The sequence below is a fragment of the Chiroxiphia lanceolata genome, chromosome 2, assembly GCF_009829145.1.
Source record: "Chiroxiphia lanceolata isolate bChiLan1 chromosome 2, bChiLan1.pri, whole genome shotgun sequence".
NCBI classification, from domain to species: domain Eukaryota; kingdom Metazoa; phylum Chordata; class Aves; order Passeriformes; family Pipridae; genus Chiroxiphia; species Chiroxiphia lanceolata.
In genome coordinates, this window is record NC_045638.1 from 32,419,644 (window position 1) to 32,432,659 (window position 13,016).

At 38.1% G+C, this 13,016-nt stretch overlaps 1 protein-coding gene across 5 annotated transcripts in view; it reads right to left on the reverse strand.

The window, feature by feature from the left end:
• Positions 1–1,566: 1,566 nt before the first annotated feature.
• The window catches only part of UBE3A (ubiquitin protein ligase E3A), a 54,153-nt gene continuing 42,703 nt past the window's right edge, over positions 1,567–13,016 (reverse strand). For all 5 annotated transcript variants that reach the window (XM_032677876.1, XM_032677875.1, XM_032677879.1 and 2 more), the window contains 7 exons: positions 11,405–11,549; positions 7,539–7,744; positions 5,279–5,443; positions 4,236–4,391; positions 4,069–4,142; positions 3,441–3,584; positions 1,567–3,212 (listed from right to left, as the gene is read on the reverse strand). In XM_032677876.1, the coding sequence (XP_032533767.1) occupies positions 3,092–3,212; positions 3,441–3,584; positions 4,069–4,142; positions 4,236–4,391; positions 5,279–5,443; positions 7,539–7,744; positions 11,405–11,549 (1,011 nt within the window). In that variant the 3' untranslated portion in view covers positions 1,567–3,091. The remainder of the gene's footprint in view (positions 3,213–3,440; positions 3,585–4,068; positions 4,143–4,235; positions 4,392–5,278; positions 5,444–7,538; positions 7,745–11,404; positions 11,550–13,016) is intronic.

Consider the following 13,016-nt stretch of genomic DNA (forward strand, 5'->3'; position numbering starts at 1 on the left):
TGCTGAAACACAGAGTTGCTTGGAGCCCTAGGCCTATTGCCAGCCCGTTCCAGCATCAGCTTTCCTCAAATTGCAGGGTTGGAGGGGTCCCCTTGGCTGCCACAGTCCCATCTCAGGCTGCTGCCTGCCAAATGGAAGACAAGCGAAGTCAGAAATTCACAAAATGCTGTTCCTTAGTTAACTGAACTGTGCTCACTCCTGACGGCCATTCCGGAAATCTTTTTAGCAAGAAGCAAAAGCTTTCTATTAGGGTGCAGAAGGAGATACTTGAAGAGGCATTTCTCACGTCAAATGAGGCAATGCTGAGACATCCCACATGTTTTCTTGTTAACGTATTAAGGACACCCTGCAGAGGGAGCACCACCACACTGGCATCAGACTCCTACCTTGGAAGAGGAATCTTCTGTCTCACTCACGAGAGTTATTTCAGTGACACATAAGTACACTTAAGTTTCCAAGGTAAGCTTTGTAGACCTAAAATATGCTAAATGCTGCTGAAGAACTAAGTGAGGATGCAAAACATTTTGTGTGTGCCTAGAGCCGCCACCTCCCCCCCCCCAAAAAAAACCAAACTCCAAAAAACTTAAAATGGCATGTTCGCTTTCAAGCAACAGAAGGCTGACCAGCACTTCTGCAGAGCAGGAATGCAGCCTGCAGCTACAAGACTTCAAGACTTACTTATTTTAAACTTTATCAACTGCTGCTGCTGGACATTTATAACACCAATAAGGAGATATTGAAACTATCTCCTTAGTGGTATTTTGGGGGAGGCAGTATATATTTAAATGAGAAATCAGTCAAATATGAAGTATTTATATCTTACCTGAAAATGACTCCTTGACAAACAGCTTACGCTTTTAAAGGCCAATACAATTATGTACTATTTTAATCTCAATGCTAAAGGAAAACAGAAAAAGCATATTTACAATGTCAACACCTCAGTTAGAAGACTTTGTGTTGCATAGCTTTTAGACCTACATAAAGAACCCCAACATGAATCATGTATACCTGTCAGCTGGGCATACTCACATCAGAATAAAATGAGTTGTAGGGATACAGCTTACAGTATTGGACTGTTGATGCAGTACATACCACACAGCAGTATCAAGATGTTCTCATACTTGTAACGAAGCACCTCAAGGTGCTCGGCAAATCTTGTTCTCACCACCTACAGCAAAAGATGCTCCAGACCTGAAGGGCTCACCAAAGATCTGTTGTCAGCCACACTACTGAGAGGTAGGATATGTTGTGTTTTCCTCTTCAGGGACATGCAACAAGGTGGACATTCAAGAAGGCATGTCCTAAGGTCCACCTTGAGATCCAAGGCCAGAAGACAGACAGCACCTTGCCCTCCCCAACAAGTTTCAGTCCCCACGTCCAGGCCATCTGGCATTGGCTTGGATTTGACAGAGGAACATGGCTGGACCCCACATCACTACAGTTCGCTTCTGGAGTTTCTGTACCTGCAACCCTCAAATTATGCCGTACTAGAACATTTTCTAACCAAATAATTTAATATCCAATTTATCAAAGTAAGGAAGTCACTTGTTTTCTTTTTCACTGAACCGTGGTGAAAAAAGGTCATTGTTTTATTCAGCATCATAGTTACATAACAGTTGTCTGTTTCTATTACTAGAAAGAATTTATTAAAATAGTCCTGAAAGACATCTTTTCTTTCTCCAATGATTTCAAAACTATGCCTCTTAATGCCAATTCCACACAGTCACGGGTTTGATCGGTAGTAGCCAGTTATAGCAATTGTCAAGGCACAAGCTCAGCTCTGCACACTCGCTGCAGCTTGTATTGCAAAAGAGATATGCCAGTTATGTCGCCACTTAAAAATGCATAATCCCTTCATCGTATATTGCAACAGGAGAAATTAACATTAAACACAGACTACGAAAGGTAAAGGATTTATTTCTGATATGATTTGTAGAGTTAAATTAAAAACCTACTGAATACTTTATGTAGTAGATGAACATAACCTTAGTACTTACTTTCTAACAGTTTAATGGTTGGAAGTGTACAACATGAAGTAGGCCTCATGTTTAATATTGTTCAATTTTGCTTATTGTTAGATGAGATTAAAATACAGTAGCCATCCCTTTAGATTATGGCGCAACACTGATCATGTGCCTTGATAGGTAGGAAAAATGATTCATTAAATAAATGATGATGACATAACATGTAGGGAAGACTTTGGATTGTCTATTTAAAATGTCAACATAATAGGCAATTAAGAATAAAACTTCATTTTAAGTGCACTTCCACATGCTTTTTTTATAATATAGCAAAAACTTCCTATCTTTTTTTCGAGACACTTCACTCCCTACTCTAAAGCTGTCCATTGAAAATGCACTTTCCCCAGTAAACTTCTTTTTTTAAAAAAGTAACTAAAATTTCTATCCTTTCATATGCTAAGAAATGTTTCCTAATTAAAAACACAGTTTATTACAAGACATGTGAAGACAACATATAGTGAAATGAATTTTAATTGTTGTGCTGTGACTAAAGTAAAGTTCTCAAGGCTGCAATTTAACATTCCAAGTTCTCCCTTCCATCTTTATTGATTCTTAAGATTTTGCACAGAAACTCTTTGGGGGCTAGAACAGCAGTAATTGCATCACACTGTTTTCCAAGACTTCAAGTTTCAAAAGCAAACTTCTCAAAAAGTACAGTTCTTGATTTGATTAGATACAGGGACAAAAATATAGCACATACTTGAAGGTTACATGGTCTACAAATGATGGCAATATTTTCCTTGGGAGAGTACAGTTTGTTTTCTTGTAAATACTCAAAAAGGCTCAACTTCAAGCAGTAATAAACACAAGCAAAAGTGATTTAACCCTTAAAATAAATATTCAGGAAAACCTCTCTGTACATACAAGTGAAAGAATATGTAACACTTTCACGCTAAAAGAAAAAATAAAGATTTTGTTCATATAAGCAGCTGAAATCTGCTGTTCCAGCCCAATGTCCCCAGTAAAGAAGGGAGGCACAAACACAGGTGACTACTGTAGCTCACTATCTTATGGCCTTTTTGGACAGGGACATCATCACCATCATTTTTTAATCCCTTTTGTTATATTTATTACAGCATGCCAAATCCTTTGGCATACGTGATGGCCTTCAATAATCTTTCTTTAAGCTTTTCTTTGCTTGAGTACTCCGGAAGCAAAAGTACATTAAAGCATGTGTGAGATGTAGGTAACCTGGGGGGAAAACAAAAACAAACAAACAAGATACTAATTCAGATCTGGGAACATGCAGTACATGCAAAAGAAATACATCGCTATTTCACAAGTTCAAAATAATACATTTAAAGGAAATTTACTCTTCTTATAGATTCAACTTTCAGATTTAACTACGTTAATAACTTAAAAGCACAGAATTCCCTTTCATTTATGAACAAACACAAAAAATGTTTGCTTTTTATTTACCTCTCTGTATCTGGGCCATTTTTGGCTATGATCATCTTTAACTTTCCAAGTCCTCCCACAGGGGCTCTGTCTGTGCCTGTTGTAAACTGCAAGAATAGTCTTTTCTGTTCATCCGTAAATGAATGGACTATTTCCCAGAATTCCCTACCAAGGAAGAAATCAAAAAGTAAGTAAACTGCAAGTTTTCTTTGGTATAAATGAGACTTTCAAAAGTAATTGAGCTTTCAAGGTGTAGTAATTCTAATTAGGCTTAACATCAAGTTTACAAGTTGTATTCATAAATCAAAACAGAATGTATTTACCAATCAGTGAGATTCAGAAGCAGAAATCAGAAATATTACCCAAACACTGCAGTTTAACTGTCTTTAAAACATTAACTTGGCTAGGAGGTGTTCTGCAGATATTCTTACTTTATTTTATTATTCCTATTTCCTAAGGAAATACTGATTCAACAATGCTTATATCATCTCCTCTTTTCTAATAACAATACTTGAGTAAAGTGAAATTATACATAAGACATTTGCATCTCCAGTACTAGAAAAATACCAAAAGTTACAATATTAAATTCATTATTAAGACACAGGCAGATAAAGTGCTTTTTTATCTTTAAAAATTAGAAAAAAATTACCTAATAATAAGAGAGTCTCTTGTATAGCCACCATCATATTCTGTGGTTTCTTCTAGTGCTTGAAAATCTAAATTCTGTAAGAAGATGATATTTTTAAAGATGACCACTAATTATATATTTAGGATCAAAAAAAGCTCCACTCTCTGGTGTACATTCAGAATTCTTACCCTACTTCCACAAATAAGTAATTCAATTTCCTCTGGTCTAAATAAATATTTCAAAGGAGATTCATTGGTCACCATGTGGAATCCTCTCCGAAAGGCCTTGAACTGCTTTTCTACCGACTTATTGAGTATGTAGTCAGCATACAGATTGACAAATTCCTGCAAGGAAATAAATCCCTTAGTGCTTCAACACATGTCACTTGAAGTACCTCCCAAAAATACAAGACCCCAAAATATGTGTAATTCTATAATTCTACATGGATTATCTGGGCTCAGCTTTTATTCAGTAACAATAAAGAACGAGTCTCAATGTTGCTCAAACAGGCTGAACACCATACCCAGAAGTTACACATGCATGTATCGATGCTTTCTTTAAGAGGAGCCTTTTCCATTCACAATTACCCTGTGGTATGCCAATTTTAAAAGGCTTTTAAATTTACATTATAAGTGAGACCAAACCTTTATAGAGTACTACATAATTCTACATATAGTAGGTATATCTAAGAACTACAGATTCTGTTTCGCAGCCCCCGGCCTGGCACATGGGCGCACGGCGCAGCCCGGCCGCTGGCGCTCGGGCCCAGCCCCGGGCGTGAAAAGGAGAGAGAGAAGGGGAGTTTTGCCAGTATGGACTGTGCCCTCGTGGGAGATGAGAGGGGGAGCCTCGGAGCACACAGAGGAGAAGGACACTCTAAACCTGGGCAGATGCAGCTCGATTAGCCCTGTAAGGCCATCCATCTAAGAGAAGGTCACTCTAATCAAACCTATGTCCTGAGGACCTCACTGCCACTGTCCAAGCTCGCCTGGCCCTGGCAGACGAACCTTAGGATTAAAGGGTGGGTTCAGTTCCGCGCACACTGCGTCTCACCTAAAAAATCCATTGTGCAGGCTTGAAGGCCTTACCCACATTTGCAAAGCCCTGTAGCGACATCTCACCAGCGCGCTTGTAACAAACGTGGGTAAAGCCCTTCCCAAATCTTCGTTCGCGAAGCCTAGCCATGACCCATGACCAGGATGACAGATTCTGCTTAAAAAGTTGAGCGTACCTTTCTGTTTTCATTTGTAATAGGAATTTTATCACCGTTTTCCTTTAAATCATGCATCATTGGATTGCCAAAGAGATCCGTGTGAGATATTTGAAACGTTATCATCATATCATCTTCCACACTTCCTTCATACTCTAGCAAGTCTCTTAAGCTCTGGTAAAGAACCTAACAGAATAAGAAATACATCTCTGTCAAAAAATAAGCTTCAATAGATTTCACCAAGTAATACCAGAGGACATGAAATCACCTGCCTCAAAAAAGGATTGTTATATTCTATGACACAAGTCACCTGAAATCTCCCATGGCAGTCCAAACAATGGTTTATTAAGCTCAGCATTTGTAAAAATGAAAACCAGCAGATATTAAGATAAAAAAGAAACATGGCAATGAATATAACTCTTAAAAGAGCCTATCAGTACCCAGCAATATTCCTAAATGCAATGGTCAAACCTGCAGCTTAAAAGCCATTAATTGCCTCTTCTTAACTCTTTTGAAACGGTATTTACTTTTGGCATCCAGAACACGTTATACTAGTAAGTGGAACATTTATGTGTTAAAATCAAAGAAAATGCTGTATTTTATATCAGATAAAGTTCAGGCAGCAGGCTTTTATCTCCTACATCTTGATTTAAAATGCAAACCACATAGGAAGTAATCCTGAAGCAACACAGATGAGGCAGTCTTTAACATAAGAAGACATTTACGAACAACAAAAAATAAATCACAAGTTAGGTCAGAATTTACCAAGTGGAATCTGAAATTACCTGGAAGAGTTTGCTCTATTCAAAGGAGCAACCAGCTTTCCTCCCTGCTATGCCTTAGGAAAAGCCCAAGACTCTCTTGGAAACCAAAGGTTATGCAGAAAAGGAACAATTATTTGGCTGAGACAGATGTACAGAGCTAGAGAATGCAAAGGGAAGGTAAAAGCAACAACTGTGTGCAAGAAGTAATAAATTTCCCCTTAATGGTTTTATTGTTGAAAGTAAACCTCAACCTCTCACTATCTGTGTCTTTTTGATTCTTCCACAGAGCCTTTAAAAATAACTTGCATTGAAAATGACTGGACTTGGAACTGTTGGTGGTGTAGGCTGGTGAAAACCCTATTGTTCATGTTGTACAGCATTAGAAAAAACATTGTGAGGTCTGACTACTGAGAATTTCATTTTGGTTTGAAAAGCTCTGAAGTGTTTAAGTCATATTAGAATACAAAGAGTTAAAAAAAGATTATTTTAAAAGTCAGCGTAGGTGTCAGAGGAAAAACATAAGAGCACGGGAGAAAGATTAGGAAATGCCCTGACTGCCTTGTTCTGTAGAAATAAATCCACTTTTTCTGTCACAAAAGCTTTTGAGCATATAATAAAAATCAAAGGAAACTTGGGGCACTGTCTATTTCTCAATATTATACAGAAAAACTGGCTGAATCTGGTACACTGTTGTATGTAGCCATCCAAAGCAGACTGGATAATGTATCTGTTGGTCACACATGCCTCATTTTCAAAAATGAAAAGTTAGTTCTTTTTAAACAGTATCATTATTCATCTTTGAATAGCCTAAGATTTTGCATAACTGCTCATAAAAGGGGAATGTCCCACCATTTGAAATGAAATGAAGTTTACTAACAACTCATGCCAGCCAAGATGAGGGGAAGCTACTGGTGATCCCTGATTGCAGGTGGAGTACGGCCAAGACATCCTGCACAGACGCTTGTATGCTCCACCTACCACATACAGCTCAGTGCTTTTGTACAGCTGCTGGCTGGGAAGGGGTGGGGAAGATGGATGCTGATCACTGCTCCCAGACTGTAGGGATATTCATTAACTGCCTCATCTTTCTTTTGCTTTAGACAAAAAATAGGAGCATCACACCTTTGCATGTCTACTATTATTTTGACATTTTTTTCCTAGAAATCTACTTCTACAAATAGCTATAAGGAGCCTAATTTTAGAAGTCTCTTTGGGAAGATACCATTAATATTTGTTTATGCTTAATAGTGCTTAATGATATTTAGCAATTCATGCAGTAAAAAAATAAAACGAAGTTTTAGTGATACCCAGCCCTATTTGTTGACTTTACAGTTCTGCCTCCTCCAAACCAGAGGCTTTATTGCTTATGAATTTATTTTAACAAATACAGACTCTTCACATGAGTCACTGGTTATTTCACTTCCACTTCTAACAGTGATCTTGTGTTTAATTTAAATCTACATTAAGTTATTGCATGGAGAATATATTAATAAACTCAAAGAACATAAGGAACTTACAGGATGAGAGTCTGCCAGATCACGGAAAGTTCCTTTTTTGCCCATTAGCTTCCTGTAGACAACCATGGGAAAATGTACATCCAGTATACAGTTGTTGTAAATAGCCAGACCCAGTACTATGCCAATCAGGGTAAACTGACCCTCAGTTTCAAAAGAGGACGGATTAAACCAGAAGAGTTTTGTAGATTCATCATATGTGAACATCCCTGTTAAAAAAAAAAAAGTTGAACAATATCTGTTACAATTCAATAAAAACAGCACGTAAAACTTATCGTTATTAATCCATTTGCATTAGCCTTGAAAACATGTTTAACTTAACATTATACTGAATTTAATGGCAAAGAGAAACTATTTACCTTAGGGTAAACTGGAGCTGCTCAAAACCCTGTAACTCACATCACCACTAAAAATATGCAAGAGACCTGTGATACAACACCTGCAACACCCACGAAGCTGCACCTATGCAAGCTTTCATCCCCTGCCATTTCTGAGGAACCAGCAACACATTGTCAACATCGATTGTAACTCTGACAAATACAACAGAGTAAGAAAAGAACACAATCAAAAACCATGTGGATGAAACAATCCTGAAGGATTCCAATTACTAAAAAGTGACAGCCTTTCCTCAAAGGCTTTTTCAGGCCAGTTCCAGCAAAGGAACAGGACTAGATGCAGCCCTGTGACTGCATTAGAAACTATGAAGATGGAGCAGGGATTGACCATCACACATGATTTTAGAGTTAGATGCCCAACAGATTTCTTTGCTTGTTTCAAGGACCATTGTTTCTGCAGCTATTACATACATCTGAACTTGAGGGGAAAATGGACCATGGGACCACAGGAGGAGCTGCAATTTTACAGCCTGTCACTGTTCAAAGGGAGTAATTTTGCTTTGTCTCCCTCTCTTCATTCAGCTCACTATTTCAGGTGACCAATTTCTGCCCAACTCATGAGCTGAGTGCTGAAGTCTGCAAGAAACACCTGAACGGGCACATGAAAGAAGTTGCAGGGAGAGGATATGACTCTGCGGACAAGAGACAGGCAAAGAGTCTCTTACCCTTTTGGTTGTATCAAGACACAAGATAGCTCTTCATGAAACCAGAGTTCGTATACAGGCTGTAAATTATTTAAATGAATCCTACAATAAAATCCATTGCTTACCTGACTAGATACTGAAACAAGATAAATGCAAACCCCATAGACTTAAGGGGAGAGAGAGACTGCCCTGGACAAGTATAGTCCCGGTGACCTGTTGCTTGTACAGGTAAGTGTCATGATTCCCAGGTAGAACCTAAGAAAAAGTTCCCCAGGCTCTTTATTCCCAACACACTACAAGTCAGAACCATGCGGTCAAGAATATCGACTACATTTGCCACAGGGATTTATCTTGCAGCTCGTAAAAGATATGCTATGTAGATGTACAAATTGATTACTAAGCCACACAAACAGAGCCACAAAATCACTCTTAATGACTGAAAATGTCACCTTCAGTCAAGAGATAAAGACTGATTTCTCATTCAATGTCAGGATATGAACTGCAAGCTCATTCAGAGACTCTGGCTTTTCCCCAAAATTGATTATTTATCTCAGTAAGGTACTAGGACAGGGTCAGCTATTCAGGAAGCACACAAATAACAGACTGACACATCAGATAAGGCAACTGGAAAATCAGAAACAGATAAGCAACTCAGGCATATAAAGGAGAAACATTATATAGAATTATATAGAATCCTGTGTTCCATTTTCTGAACTGACTGAAGTAACTTCTGGATTACTGGCACATAAAAGCAATATGACTTGTACTTTCTGGAAGATGACAGAAGAGTTAAACTGTTAAAACACAAAACACACAAATCCACCAAATGTCTAATCCAGAAGGATTAACAGTTTACTCAGATCCACACTTTAATGTGAAATACAATATTTTATTCCCTGACCAAAATTAATACTACAGTACATTAAAACAATAATGAAACATCAGAAGAAACTGGAATCTTCAGTACGAGGAAAACAAGTGTATAGTGTTGCTAGGGATATTATATGAAGTTATCACTTCTTCCCTTTTTCCATGGTGACTGTTGCTCATAAATCCAATATTTTTTCTGAGTTACTGCCTCCTCTGAGAAAAACTTTAAGGTAGTCTAACATGGAAACACTTGGAAAAAACTATTATAACAATATACATCACTCCATACCTACCTACTAGAGGACAGAAATTTTAATCTCCATTTAAAGGATCTCCTTTGTTTTCTCAGGTAAATAAGTGTTTAAAAATCAATAAAAGGCACACTTGGTACATATGGTGCATACATAAACTGTTATGCTGCAATGCATATTAATAGGTGCCAAAGAAAAGATGACTGTGAATGCAAGTTACATTTTCTGCTTTTACATATTTATGCCAAAAGCCAATAAATGTCCTTTCCCCCTACCCCCAAGTTACTATGAATACAAAAAGCATACATACTTTTTTGTATTTTGAATATGGAAGTAAAATTTAAAATGTGCATGCACATCTAGTCTATAAACACAGTAAGTACATATACACTGGCTGGATCTTAGCTGAAGCAGACTTTAGCATTATTAAAAAAGAGTATTTCAATATAGGCACCCATACAAGTTCTGTTAAGATAAACTTGGGTTAAAAATCTATTTATTTAGCATTGGAAAGATAACTTCATCAGTCAAAGTACTAAGACTTCCTTATTTTGCCATACTTTAATTTATTTCAAGTAAGCTTGCTATCTCAGATTCCAAATCTCTCCGAGGTAATAGTTTTCAGAGTAAGACTTGCCTATGGCACTGTACCACTTGTTATAAGAACTGTCTTGCATATGGTGAAGGGCAAGTGCCAAGGTTCATATTCTGTTACTGACTCTGGGGACTTCCTCTTTAACCTGGTCAAAACGCATTTCTGTGTATTTTTGTCAATTTTCTAAGCTACAAACCCAAGCTTTCTTTTTTAAAATTGTCCAATGAAACCAAATCAACTAATGGCTGTTGAGCTTCTTTAATGGAAGTCATTACAGGAAGTACAATGAAGTACAATCTGACATCATATATCACATAGAATATATGAAATTAGTATAGGAACCTGGAAGATCTCATTTCTATTCCAACACAAAGTATTCATATAATTTTATAACATTTTAATCTTTTCAGAATAGCAGACAAGCTGCATACCAAAAGCAGCATGTCCTTGCATGTATAAAGACAGAAGCTTAAAAGACTGGTGCAGGAAGCAAGGGAAAACAGGGTAAGATGGAGATGTGACTGCTACAAGAGAAACGTTAATTTTTGGCCCCAATATATCAAATTACTCTTGGTTCTTAACTAACTACAATCAAATTTGACATTATGGCCACACTTTGGATCTGTAGAATTGAGACTACCAGATTTATTAAGCTGGAGGAAGGGGAGGAAATAACTCAAAAACTCACCATAGTCCTACTCTTGCTTTATTGCAGAAGCGCTTCCTCTTTGGTTTGATTACTAATTCTAGAAGCTAATCACAAAGCAAAGTGAGGAGAAAGGTGAGAGAACAACAAAGGAACCCTCCAAAGAAACCCTGTACTACTGACTTGTATCTAAACAAGCAGTGACAGCTCTCACTAACTACACACAGTTACTCCTTTCATCATTCCTCCTTAGGAGGATGACTGATGATGACAAGGAGCCTCAATGTGTGTCAAATACTCTCATGATCACCAGTGAATCTGAAGAGCTTCAGAGAGAAGCAGTAGCGGATATAGAAAGGCAATGTATAAACACAGAACAATCCATATTGGAAGGGACCTTCAAAGATCATCCAGGCAAACCTTTTGTGAGAACAATCCATTAAATTAGTAAATTATTAGAACACATACCAATATCTGGATTGAAGATTTCTTCCACAACCAGTTGAAAAAATTCTTTGGAAACACCTCCTTCATCTACCCCTTGCTCTCCTTCAAATTCAACATACAATTGCTTCTTCAAGTCTGCAGGATTTTCCATGGCAATCATCTCTAGCTATTGAGTGAAAAGATAGAAATATTTCATTAGTAAGAGTCTACAATCTGATCTACACATTTGACAATAAATGGTTTTCTGAAGGGATCACACAGATATGTTTTCAGAGTGGAAAACAGAAAACAAGCCTTTGATGAGTAGTTGCATCTCTCAAAGAGCTGAGAAAAAAACCCCAGAAATAAAAAAGACACTAATATTATAGTCAAAGTGATCCCCTGTCCTCAACCCTTATGAGGAAGTCTCAAAAATCTCTTGCTCTTATTTCTTCAGTGCCTTTAAATAGATCTACTGCATTGCTTCTATGAAAATGGAAGTTCAGTTAAGGCCAAATAGAAGTTCTGACATTTCATAATAAAGGGTTTCAAGTCTATATAACGGCCATTACAGGTCATAGAATCACAAAATGGTTTAGGTTGGAAGTGACCTTAAAGACCATCTAGTTCCAAGTCCCTTGCCATGGGTGGGGACACTTTCCAGTAAACCAGTTTCCTCAAAGCCCCATCTAGCACGGCCTTGAACAGTTCCAGGGAAGGGGCATCCACAACTTCTCTGGGCAACCTGTTTCAGCGCCTCACCGCTCTCAGAGTAAAGATTTTCTTCTGAACATCTAATCTAAACCTATCCTCCTGTCATTTGAAGCCATTCCCCTCTGTCCTGTCACTATGTGCCCTCATAAAAAATTCCTCTCCAGCTCTTGTCAGCCCCCTTTAGGTACTATAAGGTGCTATGAAGTCTCCCTGGAGCCTTCCCTTCTCTAGGTTGAACAAACACAACTCTCTCAGCCTGTAAGGTGAGGTGCTCCAGCACTCTGATAATTTTTGTGTCCCTCCTCTGGACTTGCTCCAACAAGCCCATGTCATTCTTATGCTGGGGGCCCAGAGCTGGAAGCAGCACTCCAGGTGGGGTCTCACCAGAGCAGGGTAGAAGAGGACAGTCACCTCCCTCGACCTGCTGGCCACAATGCTTTTTATGCAGCCCAGGGTACAGCTGGCCTTCTGGGCTGTGAGTGCACATTGCCAGGTCTTTAATTTTCTTACAACAAAAATGTATTCTTTCAGTAAATCAAAAGTTAAGCAAGAATATTTTGCAGCTGATTAGAAGTATGATGCTTAAAAGTGTAAACACAGTGGTTAAAGTTATGTAGCACGATTACACTAAACATACCTATGTGGCAAAGAAAACTCAAAAGCAGTAAACTACAGCACAGATGGACCTGTACACTCCTCTACCAAGACAATATTAGTGGTGAGATTTGCCTCTCATTTGGGCCAGTGCAAATTGTACTTACCAAGTGTCCTTAACATGCTGAACCATTTCTTTTTATTTCGCTACCCTACCTTATGCACACACACATGCCGACACACTCTTTACAACCCAGAAATTTCCTACAGAAGTGTAAAGTAAAACAGAACAGAACAGAGAAGGTAAAGGCAGCAATAATGACACCATCAAGTCATAAAATTACAC